The sequence below is a fragment of the Lynx rufus genome, unplaced genomic scaffold, assembly GCF_022079265.1.
Source record: "Lynx rufus isolate CCGP_SWC_20201006 ecotype Redwood Valley unplaced genomic scaffold, mLynRuf1.p SCAF_8, whole genome shotgun sequence".
Lineage (NCBI taxonomy): Eukaryota > Metazoa > Chordata > Mammalia > Carnivora > Felidae > Lynx > Lynx rufus.
Window position 1 is genome coordinate 16,421,277 of NW_025814896.1, and position 27,153 is coordinate 16,448,429.

General features: G+C 48.1%; 1 protein-coding gene across 1 annotated transcript in view; it reads left to right on the forward strand.

Annotated features, from left to right (window-relative positions):
* The window catches only part of JPH2 (junctophilin 2), a 65,879-nt gene continuing 38,726 nt past the window's right edge, over positions 1-27,153 (forward strand). The window contains exons 1-2 of the mRNA XM_047069874.1: positions 1-379; positions 21,740-22,535. Of these exons, the coding sequence (XP_046925830.1) occupies positions 1-379; positions 21,740-22,535 (1,175 nt within the window). The remainder of the gene's footprint in view (positions 380-21,739; positions 22,536-27,153) is intronic.

Sequence of the window (27,153 nt, forward strand, 5' to 3'; positions counted from 1 at the left end):
ATGAGTGGGGGCCGCTTTGACTTTGATGATGGCGGGGCGTACTGTGGGGGCTGGGAGGGGGGAAAGGCCCATGGACATGGACTGTGCACGGGCCCCAAGGGCCAGGGCGAATACTCGGGCTCCTGGAACTTTGGTTTCGAAGTGGCGGGCGTCTACACCTGGCCCAGTGGGAACACCTTCGAGGGATACTGGAGCCAGGGCAAACGGCATGGGCTGGGCATAGAGACCAAGGGACGCTGGCTCTACAAGGGCGAGTGGACACACGGCTTCAAGGGACGCTACGGAACCCGACAGAGCAGCAGCAGCGGTGCCAAGTATGAGGGCACTTGGAACAATGGCCTGCAGGATGGCTACGGCACGGAGACCTATGCAGATGGAGGTGAGCCCAGCCTGGGGCCCCGCAGAGGGGGCCGATGAGTGAGGGAGACTGGTGGAGGGTGGGAAGAAGGAGGGGCGATATGACACAGAATCAGAGGAGCCAGGACGCTATTTGCTGTGTGGCACCGGGCAAGCTGCCCTACCTCTCTCAGAATCCATTTCCTTGTCAGTAAAGGTGGGGCCAATGACAGGGCCATTGAGAGGGCTGGCAGTGGTGTTTAGGACAAGACCTGCTGTATAAATACACACTCAACACACATTCAGTAAAACCTAACTACTACTGTTTGCATGCTAGGCTTACAAACAGGCATGGAATATACTCTGGCTTGTGCTCTAGAAGAATTTGGGTCTAATCTCAACTTTGCCATGAAAGTTATTTTCAGGCAATAGATCATGAAGTGTTCATTCATTCACCCATCCATCTACCCACTTATCCATCCATCCACCCACCCACCCATCTAATCATTCATTCATCCACCTATCCATCCTTTCATTTAGTGCATATTTCTGTGGTACCTCCTATTTGCCAGGTATTATGAAAAGAGTTAGATATAAAGAGGAATAAGATACAGCCCAAAGCTTCAAAGATTGGCTTTAAACAAGCTATTATACATGAGTAGGTACAGAGTGCTGTGGCAGAGAAGTTAGATTTGAGGAGGTCAGGGGCTGCTTTAGAAGAGGTGACATCTGAGCTGGATCTTGTTGGGAAAATTGCTTTAGAGAGGGTGTGAGAGCAGGAGAGAACGAGTAAGAAGCTCAAAAGCATGAGCGTGCCCGGTGGGTTAAGGGAATGGAGAGGAATTTTCTGTGGCAAACAGCCGTGGGGAGTGGCAGAGAAGATATCATCACATCATCCACTGGGTACAACTGCATGTATCACTTAGTTGAGCCTCAGTTTCCTCATCCACAAAATCGGTTTTAGAATGTCAGCGCTGCTCAAAATGTGGTCAGTAGACAGTATCAGCATCATCTATCCACCAATTCAAAATTCAAAATCAGGGGCCCCAACTAGACCTTCGGAATCCAAATCCAAATCTTGAGGGCAGGCCTAGGCATTTGCTTTAACAAGCCCGCCTGGAAATTTTCATATACATTAAAATTTAAGAAGCAATGCTTTAGATCAGGTGCTTGCAAATGACAGATAGCGGGCCAAACTGGCCAGCTGCCTGTGTTTGTACAGCTTGTGAGCTAAGGGTGGAATATTTGAAAAAAATCAAAAGAAGAACACTACTTCGTGACATGTGGAAATTGTATGAAAGTCCTTACATAATATCCTTTTGGCCCACAAAGCCAATACTATTTACTATTCAACTGTTTACAGGAGAATTGGCTGGCTCTTGCTTTAAATGGTCATTTAGTTTCCCCCCAGCTCAGGATAATTCTATGAAGTCTCCATAACTTGCCCCATTGGGAAGAGGAGCTAACACAGATACCTCAGAACTATATATTTTGGCATCTGTCAGATGCATGCGTAGTTATATTATATCACTATGACAGAGGGTGAGCAGTGGACAGTCCCAGAGTGGGTTTGGGGAGGGGGCAGGAAGGGGCATGAGCCAGCCCAGAGCAGAAGCTGTGCTCAAGCTGAGGCTGGTGGGCATACACAGAGGGGCCTCACGTACAGGATGGGCTCCTGACTGGGCTGCCCATTGGTGAGCCCGTGGTGAGGACCCACCCTCAAATGCATCTGCATGTTAATGAGGTTGTGTCCCTGGAGTTTCTGTGGGTGCAGTGGCAGCTACACAGCACTGGCTGGAATTGGACAGCGCTGAGGACAATTTCTGGCTCCACGCTTCCTAATTTGGTGTCCATCAGCCGTTTGCTGAATGTCTGCAATTCGGTGCAATTCAATTCACTGGATGTTTATGCTGGACACTGCGCTGAGCGCTGGGGACAAGTAGAGAGCAGGCCTCAGCTTCTCTGGCTACAACAGGGAGATGATCCTTGAGTGCTTGCTGGGTGTCAGATACCCATGCAGAGTGGTGCACAGGGTGCCAAATGTTCCTTCGCTAAAGTGTCTTAAAGGGGGAAACCTATTCATTCATTCATTCATTCATTCACGCAACCGATATTATGGGGCACCAACCAGGTGTCAGGCTCCATCCTACAGCAAGTTCCAGGAGCCAGGGCAGTGGGCAAGCAAAGTTATGAAACAAATAGCAGAGAAGGAAGAGGGTGACTTTTTGGATGGTGTAGCCTGGGAAGCAAGATGGGAGGACTAGGGAGAGAGTAACGACTTCCAGGCAGAAGGAATGATGGTCACAAAGGCCCTGAGGCAAGACTGGACTTGGCATGCTTGAGGAACAGCAAGAGTGCCAGGGTGGCAGGAGTAGAGTGGAGGGGGACAGGCAGGGGTTGACGTTGGAGCTGAAGGTGTGAGCCAGATCACATAGGCATTGCAGGGCCCAGGGCTTGATTCTGGGTGTGCACAGGAGCTCTTCAGGCTAGGTAACTGGAAGGCCTGTTCCTCTGGTTTGTCAGAGGCCCAGACTCTTCTTCCGAATGAGACAGTCCCACATCCAGCAGCCCTGGAAACCTCAGATCTCTCCCAAGCCACACACGAGGTGCAACTCTCCAAAATTAGATGTGGCCACTGCTTCGGAAAATCTCCTTAATCAACCTGTCATCAGTTCCCCGAGGGTTTGTTAAGGACCTGCCCTTTGCCCCATCCTGGGTAGTGCTGAAGAGAATGTGGACAAATAAGATCCTGTGATTAGAAACGGCTGGGAGTCAGGCAGCCCTGGGTTATTATTGTGGCTCTATCCTATTATTTAATCTCTTGGAGCCTTAGTTTCCTCACCAATAAAATGGACTATGCTAATCTCTCATAAGATTTCTCATGAGATAAACAGGTACTCAATAAATGGTAGTTGCTATAATTACTATTCACTTTCATTAACTCATTCAATAAATATGCATTGAGTGATTATTATGAAGCTAGCTCTATACTATACTGGTGGTGGGAGGGAGGAGTATAGACATGAAGAGGATGGGCAAGGTCCCTATCTTCCAGAGAATCTAACAAGAAATTGTACTATAGTGTGTTAGGTACTAGGCAGGAAAGTACTGGGAACTAAGGGAGGAAGAGGTGGGCAACTAATCAGACTGAGGCATTCAGGAAGGCTTCCTGGAGTAAGTGGCAAGCTGGGCTCTGAAGTATGGAGGGAGCCAGGTGACAAGGGTGGGAAATGAGTGCCCCAGGTGGAGAGAACAGTGCACGCAGGTCAGGAGGTCCAGAACTTACTGCCATCCAGGAAATAAAGCTGAAAGTTGCATCTCCTCCCCAGTTTTCGGAAGGACTGATCAAAGGGACAATATGTTCCATTTCCTCCAGTCCCCACCTTGCCTTGTGGTCAAATGTCGCAGGTGACTGCCTCCTCTAAACTAAAGGAGGGGCACCTGGGTAGCTCCGTCGGCTAAGTGTCCGACTCTTGATTTCAGCTCAGGTCATGATATCATGGTTCATGAGTTCGAGCCCCACATTGGGCCCTGCACTGAGCATGGAGCCTGCTTGAGATTCTCTCTCTCCCTCTCTCTCTCTCTGCCTCTCCCCTGCTCGCTTGCTCTCTCTCTCAAAATAAATAAAATAAACATTCAGAAAATTTATAAAAATAAATAAACCAAAGGAAACAGCAGTTTTCCAAACTGGAGGTATTGACCCATTAATAGGCAGTAAAATCAATTTAGTGGGTCATGACCTGTATTTTTAGAAATGAAAGAACAGAACAGAAAAATCAGAGTGTTTCCCAGAGGATAAGAAAGCATTGTTTCCTGAAACATTTGTTCAGCTGAAGACATATGTACATATATAATGTGTGTGTGTGTGTATAAAAACTTCTGTGTTTACATGCATTGTGTATTTCTTACATGATGTGTGTATAAATGTATTTCCTACTGCAGGCCATGGTCAAAAACATTTGAAAATCACTATTCTAAAGTGACTTGACGTGGAACCCTCATCCAAGCCTCTCCATTCCCACGTCCACAGACTCTCCCTCTCCTCCAAGCCTGACACTTCAGCTGGGGGTTAATTAAGCTCTCCAGCAACCCCCCCCCTCCCCGGGCAGGAGAAGATGGAAAGAAAGGTGCCCCCTGGGGTCCCAAACCCTGCTATAAACCTCCTGGCACCCCTCCCCTGCCTACAGCCCTCTTCCTGCCCTGGCCATATATAGCAAAACTAAAAATAGCTTCTGACTTAAAGCTCCAAAGCAAGCATACACCCAGGCCTTAAGTAGTAATGCTCCTTTGACGGCCTAGCTGTCTCCACCCCAGGGACCCACAGACTCCAGGACTGGAAGGGCCATTGGCGATCTTTGCTTTCCTAGGTTCTTGATCTGGGGCCCGTGCCTTGGCCTCAAAGGCCCATCAGGGTGCAGGCAATATGTGTGCATATGCATATGGGTTATCTGTGTTTTTCCTCAGCGAGCCCTCAGATTCTTAAAGTAATCTGGTGCTCCAATAAGTTCTAGAACTACTTACTTATCTAGTCAGTAATCCCCTCCCCCAAACGTGCAGTGGAAAAACCAGGCCCAAGGCTGACTTTGTTCATAAAGCCAATAGTAATAATAATAGTTAATATGTTTGGTGTGCTTACTATGTGCCAGGTGCTGTTCTTGGCATGGAACACGCTATGTTATTTAAACTTTCACAACAACCTCGTGGGGAAGTACTGTTATCACCCCGATTTTACAGACGAGGAAACAGAGACAGATGATTTAAGCACTGTATTCTTACTCATGGTCCTCTAGCTAGTAAGAGGCAGACATAGAATCGGATGGTAGTAAGTGATAATTAAATATTTCACAGTATAACTATTTTTAATAAACAATAAACAACTATACAAAATAAGACTGGCTACACCATGGGTGAGACCTAGTGCAAAATGAAAATGCAAGACCCCTTCTTCAATATCATTAAGAATTTCAACACAGTGACAGCCAAGAATTAAACCAAGTGCAGGGCCTTCTAAGTGCAGAGCCTGGAGCTATGACACAGGGGGTATGCTCATGAAGCAGGCCTTGACAATGGCCATATCTGCATGAGCCACTTACTGTGTCTTTACTCTGTGCCAGGCTCTGTGCTAAGAATCTTACACGTTTTATACTATTCAGGCTTCTTTTTTTTTTTTAATTTTTTTTTAACGTTTATTTATTTCTGAGACAGAGAGAGACAGAGCATGAATGGGGGAGGGGCAGAGAGAGAGGGAGACACAGAATCAGAAGCAGGCTCCAGGCTCTGAGCCATCAGCCCAGAGCCCGACGCGGGACTCGAACCCACGGACCGCGAGATCGTGACCTGAGCTGAAGTCGGATGCTCAACCGACTGAGCCACCCAGGCACCCTATTCAGGCTTCTTAATACTCTCATTGACTACCCTAGCGGTGTTTACATCTTTATGACTACAACCCGCTATAAGTTAGGTATTTCACATTGTAATTCTAGACATACACACACAAATGTAAAACTGAAATATATCACTGAAAAATATTTCCCTTCCTATATGCAGTACTTGCTATTGTCTCTTTTATTCCATCCTGTTGACAGAATTAAACTCTGCCCTGATAGAGTACAGCACTTAGAACAGAATTTAACATGTGGGTTAGTGCTATTATTATTATTACATGTTTAGCTATGACAACTGGGTCAAAAACCCAAGCTTCTGCTCTCTGGATCCAATTTTCTTTCTCTTGCCTAAAGCTGATGGCTTAAGCTCATTTTAGCCCAATTGACTCTGAACATGGGAACAAAATGGATTTGCCAGGATCTGGGTCTGAGCAATACCTAGTGTCCCATTATCTGGGCCTGGGATATGTGTTCCTTGAAGCAACTTTATTCATTCATTCATTCATTCATTCATTCGTTATCCACAGGAATATCTTTTCTATTGATCTGTTTGTCTACCTTTATGCCAATATCACGTTGCCTTTGTTACTGGAGCTTTACAGTAAATTTTATTTTATTTTATTTTATTTTATTTTATTTTATTACAGTAAATTTTATTTTTTAAGTTTATTTTGAGAGAGAAAAAAAGAGAGAGAGCACGAGGGGTGGGGGACAGAGAGAGAGAGGGAGAGAGAGAGAATCCCAAACAGGCTCTGCACTGTCAGCTCAGAGTCTGATGAGGGGCTCGAACTCATGAACCATGAGATCATGACCCGAGCTGAATTCAAGAGTTGGATGGACACCTAACCGACTGAGCCACCCAGGCACCCCTATAGTCAATTTTATAGTAAATATTAAAATCAGAGTAAATCTTCCAACTTTGCTCTTTTTGCTTATGGCTGGGTTCTTCTAGGTCATTTCCGGTTCTATATACATTATCAAATCAGCTTGTTCATTTCTAGTAAAAAGACTGATACGCATTAAAGTGATTAAAATTGCCTTAGACCTAGGGCGCCTGGGGGGCGTGGTAGGTTAAGTGTCCGACTCTTGATTTCAGCTCAGGTCATGAACTCGTGGTTCATGAGTTTGAGCCCTGTATCAGGCTCTGCATGCTGGCAGTGCAGAGCCTGCTTGGAATTCTCTCTCTCTCTCTCTCTCTCTCTCCCTTTCTCTGCCTCTTCCCTGCTCACTCCCTCTCTCTCAAAAACAAACAAACAAACAAAAACTTAAAAGAAATGCCTTAGACCTACACATCAATTTACAGAGAATGGGTAATGTAACAGTAGTGACACTTCCAATCCATGGACGTGGTAGAAGTCCCTATTTATTTAAGTCTTTCATTTCACTTAGCAATGTTTTGGGGTTTTCAGTGTTTTGCACACTTTTTTTCATTGAATAAAATTACAAGCTTTTTAAACGATGTTGTAGATGGAATTTTAAATTTCATTTTTCCAATTGTTCATTGCTAGGTTATAGAAATGCAATTATTTTTGTCATTGACTTTGAATCGATTAATTTACCCTGCTAAATTAATTTTTTAGTTCCAGTGGGATTTTTTTTGTTCTTTTTCAGATTTAAAAGGAACATCTTTTAGTTTAAAATTTCTCGATTGCTATTAAAAATCAAGTGTGGAAGTCCTAAGAGGGGCACGTGGGACTTAGCATGTGGGGCTTGCAGTAGCCAGATCTGGGTTCAAATGCCCTCTGTGCCACTTCTTTCTTTAAAAAAATTTTTTTTAATTTAATTCTATTTTTTTATTTTTAATTTATTTGAGAGAGAGAGCAGGAGAGAGGCTGAGACAGAGAGGGAGACATAGAATCCAAAGCAGGCTCCAGGCTCCTAGCTGTCAGCACAGAGCCCAATGCGGGGCTCAAACTCACAAACTACGTGATCATGACCTGAGCTGAAGTTGGTCCCTCAACCAACCGAAGTTGGTCCCTCAACCAACCGAGCCACCCAGGTGCTCCCCTGCTGTGCCACTTCCTAAATCTTTGAACGTGGGCACTCTGAGCTTCCATTTCCTTTTTTCCCTTAGGGATATCACATTCTCCTTCAAAACATGGCTGAAACAATGGAATGAGATAACACATAAAAAGCACTTAGCATAATGCCTGGCACATAGAAAGTGCTGAAACTATTCTCCTTTCTTGCATTCCCTTCACCGTCTAGAGGGTGAACTAATTCAGGATGGTCTGAACCACAGCTGTTTTGGGGAGACTGTTTCAGCACAGAAACTAGCTTTTGACTTGGGAGCAGTTAATAAGCTAAGACTTTGATTCAATTAGTTCTGCCTTGAGTCCTGCCAGTGTTGATGGAACTCCTGCCAGGCACGATTCCATTTCGAATGTAGAATCAGCATAATTTAACCTCATCTTGAAAATCTCATGTCCCAGTTCACAGCCAGGGGGCCAGTGTGACAGCCAGCTGAGCTGCTGTCATGGCAGCTTCTTGGCTTTATCTGGGACCCCAGGAGAGCCGAGCGGACCCTCAGGGAGACAGGGAAGTGGACACAATTAGTCTTTCTTCTCTGCAGCTTTGCTTTCTGTGATGTGTGTGTCCAATTGGCCAAGTCTCTGCACACATGCTCCTGTCCAAGGCCAGGCCCTTGGGATTCATGGGGCTTGCTTGTTTCCAGAGCCTGCTAATTCCATGTCCCCAACAGCTGTTCCCTGGACCAGCCCTTGCTGCCACACCCTTGTGAGGAATGTTGAGCCTCATTTTCTGAGGGCCCTGGTTGAGGTCGGGGTGCAGGCTGAACGGGGGGATGGTGTTGCTTCCTGCCATAGACCAGAGAGCTACCCTTGTTCTCTTCTACCCCTTCTGGAGCTAGAGCCACAGAGTAGGTGGACAATTAGGTCCGGTCACGAATGAAGCATCTAGGACCCCTACTCGTTCCTCTATAACTGAGAGTTGACTGGCCCAGACCCACCTGGAAAAATCTATAGAATGGTCCAGGGGCTGTGGGAAGGCCAGAACCCCTTCTCCCCAGGCAAGTAGTGAGCACCGTGAGCCTGGAAGTATCCAAGCCTATGCTGTTGACCATCATCTGGGCAATGTAGAGTGGGGGTCACACACCGAGGCCTGAGGGCTGCACACAGCCTGCGGGAAATGCTCTATTTGGCATGCACAGTGACGATGGGTTTTTAAAAATTTTTTTTAATGTTTATTTTTTGAGAGAAAGAGACAGACAGAGCACGAGTGGGGGAGGGGCAGAGAGAGAGGGAGACACAGAATCCGAAGCAGGCTCCAGGCTCTGAGCTGTCAGCACAGAGCGTGACTCAGGGCTGAAACCCACAGACAGTAAGATCATGACCTGAGTCGAAGTCAAACGCTCAGCTGACTAAGCCACCCAGGTGCCCCTACACACATGATGTTTTTAAGACTTTTATTTTTAATTAAATTTGAATCCTTTATGGGTACCATCTTAGTAAAGTGATCAAATTTCACATCACCGATGACAGGACGGTCTTACAACATAGGCCCTTGATGGGATGTACAGAGGAGGGCACAGCATCACCTATATATACACCATTCCTGCCAGGAAGGTGTGGAGAGGAGGCAGTTTATGCAGGGCCTTGTGGGCCATCATAAGAATCTGGCTTTTACTATGAGAAAAATGAGGCCTATAAAGAGTGACATGGTCAGATCTTGTTTAAAGGGATTCCTTTGGCCACTCTGTTGAGAGACTGGGGAGAGGAGGTGGTGCAGAAAGGTAGAAGCAGGGAAACAAATCAGTGAGCTTACTGACAGGTGAGAATACAAGCTTGGGCCACCATCTGACGGCGGCAGAGGTAGAGAGGTGGCTGAATTCTGGATCTACTATGAAGGTAGCATCAATAGATTTTGCTGATAGATTGGATAGGGGGAGTGAGAGAAAGAGGAGTCCAGGATGGCTCCAAGGCTTTGGCCTAAGCCTCGGAAAGATGGCATTGCCCTGACCTGAGATGGGCCAAGAGTTCGAAGAGGGAAGGTCAGGAGCTCAGTGTTGGACGTCGTGGGTGAGAGATGCCTGTTGCACATGCCACCTGGGCATGAGGGTTGTGGGCAGGCCTGAGCATAGAAAGGGGGCCTGAAATGGGGCACCTGGGTGGCTCAGTCAGTTAAGCCTCCAACTTTAGCTCAGGTCGTGATCTCACAGTTTGTGAGTTTGAGCCCTGCATTGGGCTCTGTGCTGACAGCTTTGAGCCTGGAGCCTGCTTCAGATTCTCTATCTCCCTCTCTCTCTTCCCCTTCCCCACTTCCTCTTTCTCTCTCTCTCTCTCTCTGTCTCTCTCTCTCTCAAATATAAACAAACATTAAAAAAAAATTTAGAAAAAGGGGGCCTGAATGACCATGGGGGGCCTCCTTTGAACCCAGACTCTCTCCCTTTGATATCTTTTTGCCTCCCCTCCACCCAATTATTTCTGGTTTCCCAGGCCCTCAGGGTTACTGAGCTGACTCAGAGCCTGGCAAAGGCACTTTCACCCAGGTGACTGGTGTGCAGGGCTGGCAGCACCCAGGTGATGTCGCCTGGTTAATTCCCTGCTTCTTGTGTGACCTGTGGGGTGTCATCCGGGGTAGCAGCCTCTGAATGTGGGGATGGTGGAGCCCTGCAGGCCATGGGGACTTGTCCTACACCTGCTGTAACCTGACTCTGCTCTCAGGAGCTGGTCACAAATGCTGCCAGCTTCTCCGCTTTGGGTTGCCTTTCGGTGATCCCGGGAAACCAGGGACAGTGGAGCTCTGATGGGCGGCAGCACTTGGGAGCCGTGGGAAGGGAGTTTGGTGCCACCTTGCAGGCAAGCCAGAGAACAAGTCTTGGGGTTGTTATAGGAAAAAAGAAATGCAGTCTAAACACTCACACAAAAGGACTGCTACACTAACTCAAGAGAACCATGCCATGAAGTACTAAAACCATTAAAAAGACAAAGGCAGACCCACCTATACTAAGACATTTTAAGGAAACAAGAACCATTTGACAAATATTTATTGAGTGCTTACTATGTGCTAGGCAGTGTTTTCAGTGATGGGGCTAATGGTAGAGTGGGGGAACAGCTAAACATTTAGTCTATTTGTTATATGTATATCCTTGTAAATGAGCAGAAAAGGCCTCTTAGGACCTAGATTGTTAACAGTGATTACCCTTCTCATCCTGGGGAAATAGCACACAAGTTGTTGTTGTTGTTGTTTTTTTTAATTTTAAATACTCCTGTATTGTTTGAATTTTGTGCAGTGAGCATATATGATTTTTATAATTTTGTTCCAAGTTATTTATTTTGAGAGAGAGAAAGTTGGGGAGGGAGGGAGAGAGAGAGAGAGAGAGAGAGAGAGAGAGAGAGAGAGAGTATCCAAAGCTGACAGTGCAGAGCCCAATGTGGGGCTTGAACTCACCAACTGTGAGATCATGACCTAAGCTGACATTGGATGCTTGACTGACTGAGCCACTCAGGCACCCCAACTTTTATATTTTTAAAGAGTGTCCTGCCCAGCAACACATATACAACACTTACATATACAAATAAAAAGCCTTCAGGGTGAGGCGCCTGGTTGGCTCAGTTGGTTGAGCGTCTGACTCTTGGTTTCAGCTCAGGGCATGATCTCATGGTTTGTGGGTTTGAGCATTGGGCTCTGTGCTGGGGGTGCAGATCCTGCTTGGGATCCTCTCTCTCCCTCTCATTCTGCCTCTCTCTCTCTCTCTCAAAAAAAAAAACAAAAAAAAACAAAAAACAAAAAACAAAAAGAAAAAAGAAAAGAAAAGAAACTGTCAGGGTACAAAAAAGGTTTGGAGGCTCTAAGCAAAGTTCCCCAGAATCTAGGCTCAGATCTCAAAAGATCCCCCTTTGTTCCTCTCCATTCTGGGGTATTCAGCAGTTCAAAGCGAGGCGGGATTGAAAGAGCTGGCAAGGCAGTAGATCTATTCTTTAATCTCAGATGAGCTATGGCCGGGCTGTGTGGCCTTAGGCAGGTCCCTCCACCTCTCTGTGTGCAAGCTTCCTCCTCTGTAAAATGAGGGGGCTGAACTACACTTACTCCCAAGGGTAAGTCACTTTTTTCTTATATGCAACACCAGCTAATTGACTATAGCTACCTGCAGATGTGATAAGGGGTCCTATGCTCAGCCATATGAGGATCATGATTGATTAGCAATTACTGTTGTGGACACACTGTGGGTAAGAGATGGACCATATGACAGATTACTTGTTGCCTTGAACTAGGTGGTCTCGGAGGGCCACTTATTCTCGGGATTGAGATAGTCTCACCTTGAAGTTGAGGTTGTCAGTGAACATGCTGCACATTTGTAGGTATCAGGAACATACCAGTCTGTATTACATACGGGGTGCTGGCACCAACGGCTACCATCTCATGAGAGCCCATTACTAAATTTTCAGGAATTTTGCAAGCTGGCTGTTCAACTGTTGGTAGCCTGTCTGGCCGCGGTGGGTATACTTACAAGATGGAAATTGGCTAGCACTACAAAATCAGGGTTGTTTATTTTTCCAAAGAGCTATTCTACCAGCACACCACTGAACATTGTGCTAATATGACATGCCCTTTTTTCCTTCTCACCCAGATGAAGGGTAACCAAGCAGCCTGCTTTGCCTGGGAACTGTCCTGGTTTTAGTACTGAAACTCCTAATCTTGGGAAATCCCTCAGTCTAGGGCAAACTGGGATGACTGGTTACCTTGCAATCCTTTCCCATGAGGTGAAGGGAGCCAACATTTGTTGATGAGAGTCTGAGAGCTCTGCTAGAGAACCCATGTAAATACTCCAGCAGTAGACACTGCAGGACACCCTCAGATACCCCCCAGGGGCAGAGTCCTCCTTCCCCTTGCTGCCAGGAGCATTGGTCGCTGATGGCTCACAGCCAGGCACTGTTGTCTGTCAGAAGGAGCTGCCTAGCTCAGTGGGCAACCCAGAGCTAATGACTGCTTGATACAGGAGTCCAAAGACCCAGCCTCTTTGGACAACTCTGAAGGGCCATACTAGCTCCAGAGATCCCCATGGGATCACTACAAGCCTTGGCTTGTTCAACTTGAAGAAGTTCAACTTCTTCTGCAGTTGAATCCAGAAGATTCCTTCCTTCCTTCCTTACAGATGCTCATCCCAAGAGTATTCCCCCAAAATCACTCACATGCAATCCTGGCTTCCTAGGGACCCAAGACTATCCTTGAGGCACTCGGAAACCACTGCAGGGTTTTAGGCGGGGTCACCTGATCAGATCTACATCTTATTAAGATGACGACTCTGGCAGCAGCAAAGGGTGGACTGCAGCATCAGGGGAGGCGGGAGACCAGGGGAGATGCTGTTGTAGTTAACCAGGAGGCACTGGTGCAGCCTGGACTAGATGGACGGGGTGAAGATAAAGAGAAGTGGGGGTAATTAAAGAAATATTCAGAGTCAGGTCTGTATGTTTCCAAAGCCCAAACAATTTCCATTATTCTGCTGCCCCCAAAGATGTCTCAGGCCTGGCTTGCTTTCTCAGGGACACTGGGTCCATGGTATTTATCAAGGTGGGTTAGAGTTGAGCTGGGATGGGTCCCCTATATTTAGGAGCATCTATATAGGTATCTGTGGCATAAGGGCATGCTTGTTCACTGCTGTGCATTCCTGGTTTACATGGCCCAATTTTGGTGCACCTGGACAAGAGCCACTGACTTCTGGACTCTCGGTTGCTCAGTCCCCTGCCTGCCATTCTCCATCTTAAACAACGTCTGAGATCTGCTGATGACACTTCCATAGTCCTGTCAAAGATCTTGTGCTGACATCTCACACTATGGGAAAGGATTTGAGGAAGGACTGAGAATGGCTATTAGACCAAATAGACAAGATATAGATGAGATAGCTGTATAAGAGGTAAGAAGTGACAAATGTCTCAAGCAATGAGAGTATGGAGGAAAAAGGATATTCCAGGAAGGTTTTCTGGAGGAGATGACTTTGAAGCTGGGCTTTGGTGGATTTGGGAAGACAAAACTAGGAGGGTGAATTGGGACCAGGTCATGAAGACAATGGACTGTCAGGTCAGGACTTCCGTAGGCAGCGGGGACCACAGGAGAGGAGTTAGCCCTGATTCTTCTCTCTCCATCTCTGTTCAGTCCTCCAGGGACACTGGTGTTCAAACCTCAGACAGTTTCCTGGAAATAGGCAGGTGTCACTGGCCAGAGGGGGTGATGTTCTCAGTGTCCATTCTGTATTTGGAGGCAGAATCCCTGGTCTGGGCCACATATCTCTTCTCTGGGTCAAAGTGGGTTCTGGATCTCCTAGACTTCCCTTGGGTTTCTGAAATGGTCCGCTCCCTTCAGAGCTGAGGTCTGGATGAAGGATTGCAAACCTTTAGCTCGTAAGGGATGTTCTCAGATTCCTAGAGGCGTAGAGGAGAAAGCACTGGTCAGGACACCTCGCTGTGACCACCAACAGCTGCTGTACTTGAAGCAAGTAATTTAAATTCTTAGTTTCGATTGTTCCAACTATAAAATCACAATGATGACACCTATACCTGTTAGGATATTTTTTTGTCTGTGGGAAACAGAAAACCCTAACTCCAAGTGAATTAAATAAGCATTTTCTACAGAAATATAATGTGGGCTACAGATGCAATTTAAAATTTTCTAGTAGCCACAGGTAAAAAGGTGAAATTAACTTTAATAATATATTTTATTTAGGGGCACCTGGATGGCTCAGTTGGTTAAGCATCTGACTCTTGATCTCAGCTTGATTTCAGGGTCTGAATTTGAGCCCTGCGTTGGGCTCCATGTTGGGTGTGGAGCCTCCTTAAAAAATATATATTTTATTTGACCCAATAACCAAAATACCATCTCTACATGCAATCAATATATAATTATTAGTGATGTATTTTACATTTTTTTGGTGCTAATTCTTTGCAATCTGGTGCTCAATAACCACCTGTGTCTCCTGGCTGCCATGTTGGACAGCACAGACTTAAACAATAAGGATATTTATAATCTCACATAGAGAAGAATCCAGAGGTAAGAGAGTCTCAGGATTGGTTAACTTGGAGGCTCAACAATGTCAACAAGGACCCAGGGTCCTGCCATGTTCTGCTCTGCATCCATATAGTGTCAACTCTATTCTCAGTGGCTTCATGGTACTAGGTTGGCTGCCACAGCTCCAGGGGTCACCTCCACATGCAGCAATACCCAGCAGCAGAAGAGTGTATGCCTGCATGTTTCTCCTTATAAGAACTAGGAACTCTTTCCTGCCTCCCTGGCCCGCCCCCCAGCAAACTCTCCCTCCGGTCTCAATGCTGGATTTCATCAAATGCTCACATCGAATCCAATCATTGGCAAGGTAAGTAGACATGAAGTCTGGCTGAGAGCAATCAGGATTTACCCCTGGATAAGGAACCTTTCTCTGAGGCCCAGGAAGGAGGTCTGGGCCCTTGAACAGAATGAGGTTCCATCAGCAAAGGAGAAATCCACTATTGGGTAACCACTGGGATCTGCATGACACCTGCCAGGTACAGCATGTCACAGGTTTGACAGAAGGAACGGAGCCAACTGGTTAATGAGAGGCTAGTGTAGAGTTTTGCAGCTCTTACTCAAGTTGCATATTTGAGCCATCAGAGGTGCTTTAAAAAACTCCAGTGTCCACGTCGGTTAAGTCATAATCTCTCCCCCAAAGGGTGGATCTTGTACTATAAATATGGTTTCCAGAAACTACTCTCTCATGTGTGTCTAGAGGGTGTGGAGGCAGGTCTCACTGATGAAGAGAACCCCCCAAATTTTCTTCCTCCCAAGGACAGAAACTTTAAGGCCTCCTGGGTCAGAGATGTGGCCAAAGCAGCCAAGCCTGGGCATCCCAGCGCATAAGCCTGCTTTCTTACAAGCAAGCAGACGTAGGTGGAAAATTGGAGCTGGGCTCGTTCTCTCCCTCTGAGTTCTTTCTGTCCTCCCCGGCTCCTTTTCAACTCTCCAGTTAATCCTTTCTGGGCGAGCTTTTCTGAGCAAAGATTCTAGCCTGCCAAAACTAGCCTTTATTGAGCACTTACTGTGTACTAGCTGCCTCACATATGGTTCATTTATTCCTTGGTCCGCCAATCCTCCCTCACCACCTAAGGCCTGGACCATTGTCACTCTGCATCACTGGTGTGGCTGCCTAACATTTATTTCTGTGGTGGTTGCTTAAATCTAGTCTATCCTTGGCGCTCAACTCTATGCCTCTTGAGGGTGGAGATCATGTCTATTTATCACTGTGTCCCCAGCATCTAACACCAAGAATTCCAGGTCCAAAGCAAATACTCGTTAAATTCAAACAAGTGAATGAACGATGATCTAAAGTATGTATCATTATCTCCATTTTAAGAAGGACAAGCTGAGGCTCAGCAGGCTTAAATAGTTCGACATGTTTTAGAACTATTTGGCATCAGAGTCAAGGTTGAAACCCAGCTTATTCTGTACTAAACCAGAAGGGCAACTGCAGGGAGAAGATGATATTTAGGTTTTATTAACTTTAGGAGCCTGGTGTGAGGGACAGAACCGTGTTTACCAGCCTTTTACATGTACCCCAATAATTTCCAGGGTTTGGGCTGCTAAATCTAGACCTGACCACATTGGCAGCCACTGCCAGTCACTATTGAGTACTTACCATGTGCTGAGTCATGAAGGAAAAAAGAAAATGTGGTTCCTGCCCCTGGAAGAATGGAAGGGTATCACTGCAGAGAAGATACAGATTCATCAGATGTTTACTGTAGGCTTCCTTGGGCCTGGGAATTGTGCTAGATGCTGGGATCATAGCAGGAATAAGCTGGATATGGCTCCCTCCCTCTTGGAAGCCAAAGTCCAGTGGGAAAGGCTTATGGTGGACAAATGACCTTAACAGTTATTTAATTGCAATTGGGAAAAGTGCCAAGAAGAACAGGGAGACATGACATCATATGGCAGTACTCAGGGGGCAGGGTTCAAGAAACCCTCCTGGATGAAGTCATATTTAAGCTGAAACTTGAAATATCAAAAGAAGTTGGCCAGGGGAAGAGAGAAGGGAAGAGCATGCTGAGAAGAGGTGGAGGGGGACGGGAGCATGTGCAAAGGTCCTGAGGTGGAAAGGCAAATGTGACTGGAGAGGGGGTCAGAGGCTGAGAATCCTGCCTCTTACCCTGAGGGCAGTGAGAATCCCTGTAGAGTCTACAAGACCAAGTGAGGGGCCAGCCCAAAGGTGATCAGGAAGCACTTCCTTCCATAGAAAGCTCATCTTAGCCAGATGGCTGTGGGCAGGGTCCTCCTTTTCCCTCTCTTCAGATGCAGATGCTGCGTTCTTCCAGTCCCCAGGGAGAGCTGTCCTGTCTTAGAGAGAGTCAGGCTGGGGATGGCCCCAGCACTTGGCTTTTCCCCCTTCCCAGGGCCCCGTCACTCCCAGTCTCCCCTGGGTGTCTGTGCCTCTTGCCACTTGCTTGTAAGTTTCCTAATATAGCCTGGCAGTTTCCTCCCCAGCTGGTGGCCAAGAGCAATCTCAGTTTCTCTTGGGCTTAAAGGGACCATGTCAGCCCATCTCACGCCAACTTTTTTTTTTTTTAATTTTTTTTTTTCAACGTTTATTTATTTTTGGGACAGAGAGAGACAGAGCATGAACGGGGGAGGGGCAGAGAGAGAGGGAGACACAGAATCGGAAGCAGGCTCCAGGCTCTGAGCCATCAGCCCAGAGCCTGACGCGGGGCTCGAACTCCCGGACCGCGAGATCGTGACCTGGCTGAAGTCGGACGCTTAACCGACGGCGCCACCCAGGCGCCCCTTCATCTCACGCCAACTTTAAGCTAAAGGTAGATTGGTTGATTTAATTTCACAAACGTGTCCAACCCAGAGATTAGATGTCCTTTGTCTTTCTCCCAGGTTACCAACTTCTCTGCTCCATTCTTGTTCACTTTCTCCTTTCACATATTTGTTTTTCTTCTTTCTTCTGAGCACAGTAAGGAGCACAGCTGGACATGGATGGGAGTTTTGGTATATTTATTAACTTTGTCACCTTGGGTGAGTCTTATAGGAACCATTAAATACCTCTCTGGGAGTGAGCTGTGCAGATTTCTGGAGGAAGACTGTTTCAGGCAGAGGGAGCAGCAAACAGAAAGGCCCCGAAGCAGGGGCATGGCTCATGGAACGGGAGGAACAATAAGGAGGACTTTGTGGCCAGAGTGGAGTGAGGGAAAGGAGGAATGGAGGGATGTGAGGACAGAGGAGCGATGGGGGTGAGATCAGGTTAGGTCTGTGGATCACTAAGGACTTCAGCTTTTCCTCTGAATGAGAAGAGGCAGAGCAGTGTCGTGATTTTTGACTTTATTACATTTGGACAGAATCCCTGTGATTAGTGAGCTAGGAATGGACAGAGGCGCACGGACAGAGAGAGACCAGCGTGGCAGCCATTATGCAAATCCAGGACGAGAGACAACAGTGGCTCAGGCTACCAACTAGTAGCAGGGGGGTGTGAGAAGTGGCCAGATTTCAGAGTCACTTGGAAAGGAGAGTTGACAGGATTTTCCAATGGCTATTTGCAGAATGCTGTGCTGGAGTGGTTTTTTTCTTAAAAATTTATTTACAAATTAGATTATTTGTTACATCAAGGTATAGTTTCCAGGCAGAGAATTCATTTTAAGTGCACGGTCTTGACAAATGTATACACCTGTGTAACCACCAGTACAATCAAGGTGTAGAACATTTCCATCAGTTCGGAAAGTTCCCTTGTACCCCTCTGTGGTAGATCCCTCCTACCTGCAGCCCTGGTAACCATAGATCTGCTTTCTGTCACTATACTTTAGTTTTTTTTTTTTCCAGGCTTTTATGTAGTTGGAATCGCACAGTTTGTATTCTTTCATCTCTGGCTTTATTCACTTAGCATGTTTTTGAGATCCATCAGTGTTGGATATGCCAGCAGTCTATTCCTTTTTAACGCTGACCAGTATTCCACCGTGTGGCTGACCACCGTCCATCCATTTACCAGTTGATGGACATTTGGGTTGTTTCCATTTTTTTAAAAAATTTTTAATTTATTTATTTTTGAGAGAGAGAGATACAGAACACAAGCAGGGGTAGGGCAGAGAGAGACAGGGAGACACAGAATCCGAAGCAGGCTCCAGGCTCCCAGCTGTTAGCAGAGAGCCCAATGCAGGGTTCAAACCCACGAACCATGAAATCATGACCTGAGCTGAAGTCGGACGCTTAACCAACTGAGCCACCCAGGAACCGGGGTTGTTTCCTTTTTTGTTGTTGTTTCCTTTTTAATCTTCCCCAAACCCTAGAAGGTGGGTATTATTTTTCCATTTTCCAGATAAGCAAATTGAAAATCTGAAGAAGTAACTTGTCCAAGGTTCTCCAGATTAGATATTTGAGATCAGTTTGTCTCTGACTGCAAGTTTCTGTCTGTCCCCTTGCCTCCCATATAATGTGACCACATGTGAATGAGCTTAGAAAGGGGAACACATTAGTTTTAACTCTCCACTTTCCCATCCCCTGGACCACGTTCTCTTTGCTCTGCTCTCTGCACCTGCCACACAAACCCATTTTCCCACTTCCTCAGCTTGAGTCAGACCTTGGGTTCATACCCCAGTTCTGCTCCTTCCTTACTAGGTGACTTTGGGCAAGTCACACAATCTCTCTGAATCATCCACCTGTGAAATGGAGATCATATTTGCATCTTCTTCTATGAGATCATGTCCAGTGATATCTCCTTTCTCTCTCTCCACTTCCCTTTGGCCCTTTTATAGCTCATATTCCATGGTCATTGGCTTTCCATGGCTGGTCACTGACAGGAGGAGAGCTCTGATGTCCCTCTCACTGCTGGCTGTGTGCCTGCCTGTAGAGAGGCTGCAAACAAATTAAGCCAGACTTTCTGGTGGTGAGGCCCAGAAACTGGTATTTTTTAGAGCTTCTGAAGGGCAGCCAGGATAGAGAACTGGGGGCTCAGAGTGTGAACTTCGGGCATCAGATAGACTTGGGTTTGGATTCTGCCTCCTTGGTCAAGTCACTTAACCTCTCAGACCACCAACTTCCTCTCCTGTAAATGAGCATCGTCAAGGGACCGACCTGATAGGAACTTTGAGATGTTTAAATGAGCCCTCGGCACTGTACATGACTCTTAATGCAGTCTCTTCATGCAGAAAGTGATGGGGGCGGGGTGGGAGTAGGGGCCCAAGGTGGAGTAGCCTGGGCTGGGAGGGACCAGATAGTATAGAGTCATAGGGACATGCTGTCCTTCCCCTGCAGAGTCACAATGCAGGTCCTTCTAGAATTCCAGTGTCTCAGAGTTAGGCCAAACTTTAGAGAGTTTCATATCTAACATGTCATTGACAGGGCAATCGAGGCCTTAAGAAGGGAAGAGAGTTGCCCAAGGTCACACAATGAGATGGAGTTTCTGGGGAGGTTCAGCCAATCAATCAGCAAGTATTTACAGAGCACCCCTATGTGCCAGGCCCTATTGTAGATGTTGGGGCTACATCAGAGACCAAAACAGGAAAGATCCCTGCCCTCATGGATTTCCATTCTAGTGAGGAAAGAAAAGCAATAAATGCAACAATTAAGTCATATGATATGTTAGAAGAGGATACATACCATAGAAAACAGTAGATATGGGGTAGATAAGGGTGCTTGTGCTCAAGCAGATGGCAATTTTAAATAGGGTGGTCAGGATAGGCCTCACTGAGCAGAGACATGAAGCGTATCTGGAGGGAAGGAGTTCCAAGCAGAGATACCGGCCAGTGCAAAGGCCCGAATGGGAGCATGCCTGTTGGGTTGAGCTTAGGAATCCCTTACCTGGCCGGCCGTTTCAGTTCCCTAGCCATCCTGGGCATTTGCTGGGAAGAAGGCCATTTGGGGCCTTTTTTGGTTAACCAGGGTAAAGTATCAGCTCATGTTAAAACAAAGGCTCTGAATTTCCCCCCTCAACTCCGTGAACACTATGGCAGATACTGTCCTGCATGCTGAAGGCATAAAGATGAAGGCAGGGAGCTGGCTTTCGGCAGGCTACTCACATAGGCTCTTGTTCCCAGGAGCTCACGTGCTCACACCAATGGACACGCAAGGCCTGCACTGATGATACCTCCTTGTACATGCCATTATCCTGTACACACACGGTCTTACATGGTCTCAGTTTCCCTGCTGCCCACAACCTCATACACTCAGCCTCAAGTGCCACATGTTATTCTGTGCTTTAACACTCAGACAGGCTTGCATACTTAGAACATCTCACATCCCCATGATGTCACCTCCACAGGAACTTGGGCACTTAGCCCACCTTGCACGCTATGATGACTATGCACATGCATTTAACCTCACACATAGATAGATGTACCTGCTCCCACAAGTCCGCACGCTTTGAACCTCTACTGGTTTTGCACCCTCACTCAATTTTGCCTTTCCTTTCATACGCAAGACCTCAAATACTCGCATGACCTTACTTTACATCTCATTACATCACACTCATGTGATCTCGGTCACCCTCTGCGCACACACTGCCTCGCACACTCATGATCTGACAGCCTTCCAGGACCCTGCACACTCCCACAAATGCAAATATTCACACTACGGCACAAACTCACTGTCTTGCCCACTCATGCTCTTGCACAATCTGTGTACTCGTTCAAATTCACACTCACCGAACCTCATCTGCTCGGGCAACTTCGCACTTTAAAACTGACTCACCCCGCCTGGCACACTCGTGACCTTGCTGTGCTCCTACCACCAGAAATATTCACACCATCCCGCAGACTCCTTTTGGCCACTCACTCGTTTAACCGCACGCACTCCGGGGCCTCGCCCGCTCACGCAGCGTCACACGCTGACGCCCACTCGCGCGACCTCACTGTGGCCGCCGGGAATAGTCCCGCCACTGCGCTGCGCAGAGGGCGGTCGCACTTCTGTCCTCGCACCCTCACGGACCACGCGCCCCCTCCCCCCCGCGTCGTCCGCCCTCCCACCCGCGCGCTCGTCGCCCCGGCCCGCCTCGCCCCGCGCCCGCAGGGCCCTCCCAGCCGCCCACTGACGCGCCCTCTCCTCGCCCGCAGGGACCTACCAGGGCCAGTTCACCAACGGCATGCGCCACGGCTACGGCGTGCGCCAGAGCGTGCCCTACGGGATGGCCGTGGTGGTGCGCTCGCCGCTGCGCACGTCGCTCTCGTCCCTGCGCAGCGAGCACAGCAACGGCACGGTGGCCCCGGACTCGCCCGCGTCGCCCGCCCCCGACGGCCCGACGCCGCCCCCGGCCGCCATCCCGCGCGGCGGCTTCGCGCTCAGCCTGCTGGCCAACGCCGAGGCGGCGCGGGCGCCCAAGGGCGGCGGCCTCTTCCAGCGGGGCGCGCTGCTGGGCCGGCTGAGGCGCGCGGAGTCGCGCACGTCGCTGGGCAGCCAGCGCAGCCGCGTCAGCTTCCTCAAGAGCGACCTCAGCTCCGGCGCCAGCGACGCCGCGTCCACCGCCAGCCTGGGCGAGGGCGCCGAGGGCGCGGAGGGCGCCGACGAGGCCGCGCCCTTCGAGGCCGACATCGACGCCACCACCACCGAGACCTACATGGGCGAGTGGAAGAACGACAAGCGCTCGGGCTTCGGCGTGAGCGAGCGCTCCAGCGGCCTCCGCTACGAGGGCGAGTGGCTGGACAACCTGCGCCACGGCTACGGCTGCACCACGCTGCCCGACGGCCACCGCGAGGAGGGCAAGTACCGCCACAACGTGCTGGTCAAGGGCACCAAGCGCCGCGTGCTGCCGCTCAAGAGCAGCAAGGTCCGCCAGAAGGTGGAGCACAGCGTGGAGGGCGCCCAGCGCGCCGCCGCCATCGCGCGCCAGAAGGCCGAGATCGCCGCCTCCAGGTAGGCCCCCGGGGGCTGGGCGCAGGCGGGGTGGGCCCCCGCCGGGGAAGGGGGTCCCGGGGGCAGGGCGACCCTGGAGGCCCGGTCTCCAAGGCTGTTCTGCTTCTTTCACCGTCAGGGCTTCTCCCCGACCTTTAGAGAGTTAACTGGAGGTGCTTCTGGTCCCCTGTCCATCCACCCATTCATCCAACCCTCCATTCAGTAACCCTTCCGTTCATCCAGCCTTTCTAAGAGCCACCTGGACGACCATCTCTTCACCCCAACCACCCACTCCACTTTCTGATTACACATTCAACCCCCAGCCACCCGTCCAGCCACCCAGTCATCCATTCATTCTCCCAGCCCCTTCATTCACCTAACTTCTCCACTACCCGCCCGAACAACCACCTCCAGTCACTCAGCCTCTCTAACATCTACCTGGACAACCACCCACCCACCCAACCACTTCCTCCTCCACCCCCACCCACCCATCCAACTTTCTGTCCTTTTACCCACCCAACCCTCTATTCATCCACCTGTCCACCCAACCGCCTAGACACCCGCCCATTCAACCACCCATCCACCCCTTATTCACCAGCCACCCATGTTCACTCACCTACTACTCCTATCCGCCAAGCCACCCATCTTTTGATTGATTTATTATTATTATTATTATTATTATTATTATTATTATTTTAATTTACATCCAAGTTAGCATGCAGTACAATAATGATTTCAGGAATCGAATCCAGTGATTCATCCCCTATGTATAACACCCAGTGCTCATCCCAACAGATGTCTTCCTTAGTGCCCCTTACCCATTTAGCCCATCCCCCTGCCCACAACCCCTCCAGCAACCCTCAGTTTGTTTTCTGTACTTAAGAGTCTCTTAATGTATTTTTGCTTCCCTTCCCTTATGTTCATCGGTTTTGTATTTTAAGTTCCTCATATGAGTGAAGTCATCTGATATTTGTCCTTCTCTGACTAATTTCACTTAGCATAATACCCTTTAGTTCCATCCATGTAGTTGCAAATGGCAAGATTTCATTTTTTTTTGATCTCTGAGTAATATTCCATTGTGTGTGTGTGTGGGTGTGTATATATATATATATAATATATATATATATATGTATACCACATCTTCTTTATCCATTCATCCATCGATGGACATTTGGGCTTGTTCCATACTTTGGCTATTGTTGATAGTGCTGCTATAAATGTTGGAGTGCATGTGCCCCTTCAAAACAGCACACCTGTATGCCTTGGATAAATACCTAGTAGTGCAATCGCTGGGTCTTAGGGTAGTTCTATTTTTAATTTTTTGAGGAAGCTCCACACTGTTTTCCAGAGTGGCGGCACCAGTTTGCATTCCCACCAGCAGTGCCAACAGGTTCCTCTTTCTCCGCATCCTCGCCAACATCTGTTGTTGCCTGAGTTGTTAATGTGAGCCATTCTGACAGGTGTGAGATGGTATCTCATTGTGGGTTTGATTTGTATTTATTTCCCTGATGATGAGTGATGTTGAGCATTTTTTCCTGTGTCTGTTAGCCATCTGGAGGTCTTCTTTGGAAAAGTGTCTATTCATGTCTTTTTCCCATTTCTTCACTGGATTATTTGTTTTTTGGGTGTTGAGTTTGATAAGTTCTTTATAGATTTTGGATACTAACCCTTTACCTGATATGTCATTGGCAAATATCTTCTCCCATTCTGTTGGTTGCCTTTTGGTTTCGCTGACTGTTTCCTTTGCTGTGCAGAAGCTTTTTATTTTGATGAGGTCCCAGTAGTTCATTTTTGCTTTTGTCTTCCTTGCCTCCGGAGATGTATTGGGTAAGAAGTTGCTGTGGCTGGCAGTCAAAGAGGGTTTGCCAACTTTCTCCTCTAGGATTTCTCTAGCAATCCTCTAGGATTCCTGTCTTACGTTTGGGTCTTTCATCCGTTTTGAGTTTCTTTTTGTGTATAGTGTAAGAAAGTGGTCCAGGTTCATTTTTCTGCATGCCACTGTCCAGTTTTCCCAGCACCATTTGCTGAAGAGACTGTCTGTATTCTGCAGGATATTCTCCCGCTTTGTCAAAGATTAGTTTGCCAGACGTTTGTGGGTCCATTTCTGCACCAAGCCACCCATGTTAACATCCATCCATGCATTCATTCACCTAGCCACCTCCGTTCACCAAATCTCCTCCATTTATCCAACCACCCCCATCACCCAGCCATGCTTCCATCCACTGAAACAACGTCCAGTCCCACCCACCTACCCAGTCACGCAAGCACCCATCTATCATCTGTCTATCTGACCCCCTCCAGTGTCCAACTGTAACTTCCACTCACTCAGCTGCTATCACCCGTCCATCTACCGGCCCTGTGTCCAGGCACCTTCCTATCCATTCAGCAACCACCCTTTCATTCACGTTCAGATCCCTCCATGTCTTCTCGTTGTACTTCGGAAAAGGTTCTAATGTTGTCTTCAAACATCTATAGCTCTTGCTGTGCACATGGCACTATTTTAGTAGTTTATAAATATTGACTCATTTCATTTCCTTAAGGACTTTATAAGATGGGTACTATTTTTATTTACATTTTACAGATCAGCTAAATGAGGCTTAGAGAGATAAAGTGACTTGTTCCAAATCACCCAGGTAGTGAGTGGCCCTTCATAAATCTGGTTCCTACGCTTCTATTTAGCCCCCTTCCCTTCCCTTTGCTTTCCTTCCCTTCCCTTTCCTTCTTTCTTTTGAGAGAGAGAGAAAGCGTGTGAGCGGGGGAGGGGCAGAGAGAGGGAGACAGAGGATCAGAAGCAGGCTCCCCTCGCTGTCAGCGCAGAGCCAGACCGTGGGGCTCAGACCCACGAACCACAAGATCATGACCTGAACTGAAATCAGGAGTCAGACGCTTAACCGACTGAGCCACTGAGGCGCCCCATCTTGTTGCCCATCTAATTCCTACTCTTCCTTCAGGTCAAGCCTGACTCCCTTAGAGGGCTGATGAAACCCAGTCCCTGTCACTTAACTGCATGGACGTTTTCTTAGAACATCTTGCAGTTGCAGCTATGTGCTGCTCGTGGGATTTGTTTTTAGCCTACCACTTATAAAGGGCTCCTTATGGGCCGGTCACTGTTCTGAGACCTTTACTTAACTGAGACCTTATATTAACTCACTTAATCTTTGTAACATCTCAAAAAGGTAGGTACTGTTATTATTGCCATCTCACAAATGTGGAGTGAGCTGCAGGGACATCAGCGGGTGTGACAGGACAGTGGTGAAAAGCATTCGTCTGTCCTGGTGCCCATGACAATCCTGCTGGTGGCTCTAAATGGCCTGAGCTGGAGGCTGTGGCTCTTTGGTCTTCAGGGTTAAGCCAACCTAAGACCAAATCCCGGATCTATCCTCTGTCAGCTGAGAGCTGGGCGGATCAGTTTGCCTGTCCCAGCTTGAGTTTCCCCACGTGTGGTACAGCTATTTCTTTGTTGTATGTTCTCGGCCAAGTCCGTTTTCTTCTTCAACCTCCATTGTGTCATCTTGAAAAATAAGGTTAGTCTGAGGGTTAACAAAGACAGTGCAGGTCCTGTGGTTTACAGTCCTGTCATGGGGCGAGTTCTCCTGGAAGCCGAATTTGAGGTGGAGATCAGGGTACAGCAAGTTTATGGGGAGGACTCAGGATCAACATTTGTGGGGAAGGGAAGGAAGCTGGATTGGGCAGGAGACGCTGGGCTGCAGTGCAGTCCCTACAAAGGCCTCAGCCAACCACGAGGGGTGCGCTGCTGTAGAGACGACCTTCAGAGCTGTCCCTAATTGAGGTGAGGTCGCTGGATCTTTACACCCTCTGCATTGGGTGCAGCTACCTTCCAGAAAGGGGTGTGAGGGGCACCTGGGTGGCTCAGGCGGTTAAGCATCCAACTTTGGCTCAGGTCATGACCTCACAGTTTGTGGGTTCAAGCCCCGCATCGGGCTCTTTGCTGACAGCTCAGAGCCTGGAGCCCGCTTCGGATTCTGTGTGTGTGTGTCTCTCTCTCTGCCTCTCCCCCACTCACACTCTGTCTCTCTCTCTCTCTCTCTCAAAAATAAACAAACATTAAAAAAAGAAAGAAAGAAAGGGGTGTGAGCTGGGGCTGGACAGTTCTGTTCAGCCAAGGGCAATCCCTGGACAGGGCTGACAGCCGGTATCACTCTGAGTAGCCGAGGTGAGGAGGAGAGGAGAAATAAGTCCTTCAGTCCCGAAGGGGAAACTGGGTGGTGCATCACAGTATCTGCTACAGTGTGGGACACCCAGCAAGGGCTCAGTAAGCATTACTAGTCACTGTCGTCATTTAGTGAATTCATTATACAGATGTGGAAACTGAGGCCCAGAAAGGAACATAGTATGCCGGAGACTGCCTGGCAAGCAAATGAGAGAACGAAGGCTTCAGCCCTGACGTTTCTGATTCTAAAAAGCTTTAAACAACACATCTTGCTATCTCTGAACTTTGTGAACTTTAAATTGCTGTGAATGTGTGAGCAGTTAGTAGCATTAAGACAGAAAGATGGGGGGCGCCTGGGTGGCGCAGTCGGTTAAGCGTCCGACTTCAACCAGGTCACGATCTCGCAGTCCGTGAGTTCGAGCCCCGCGTCAGGCTCTGGGCTGATGGCTCAGAGCCTGGAGCCTGTTT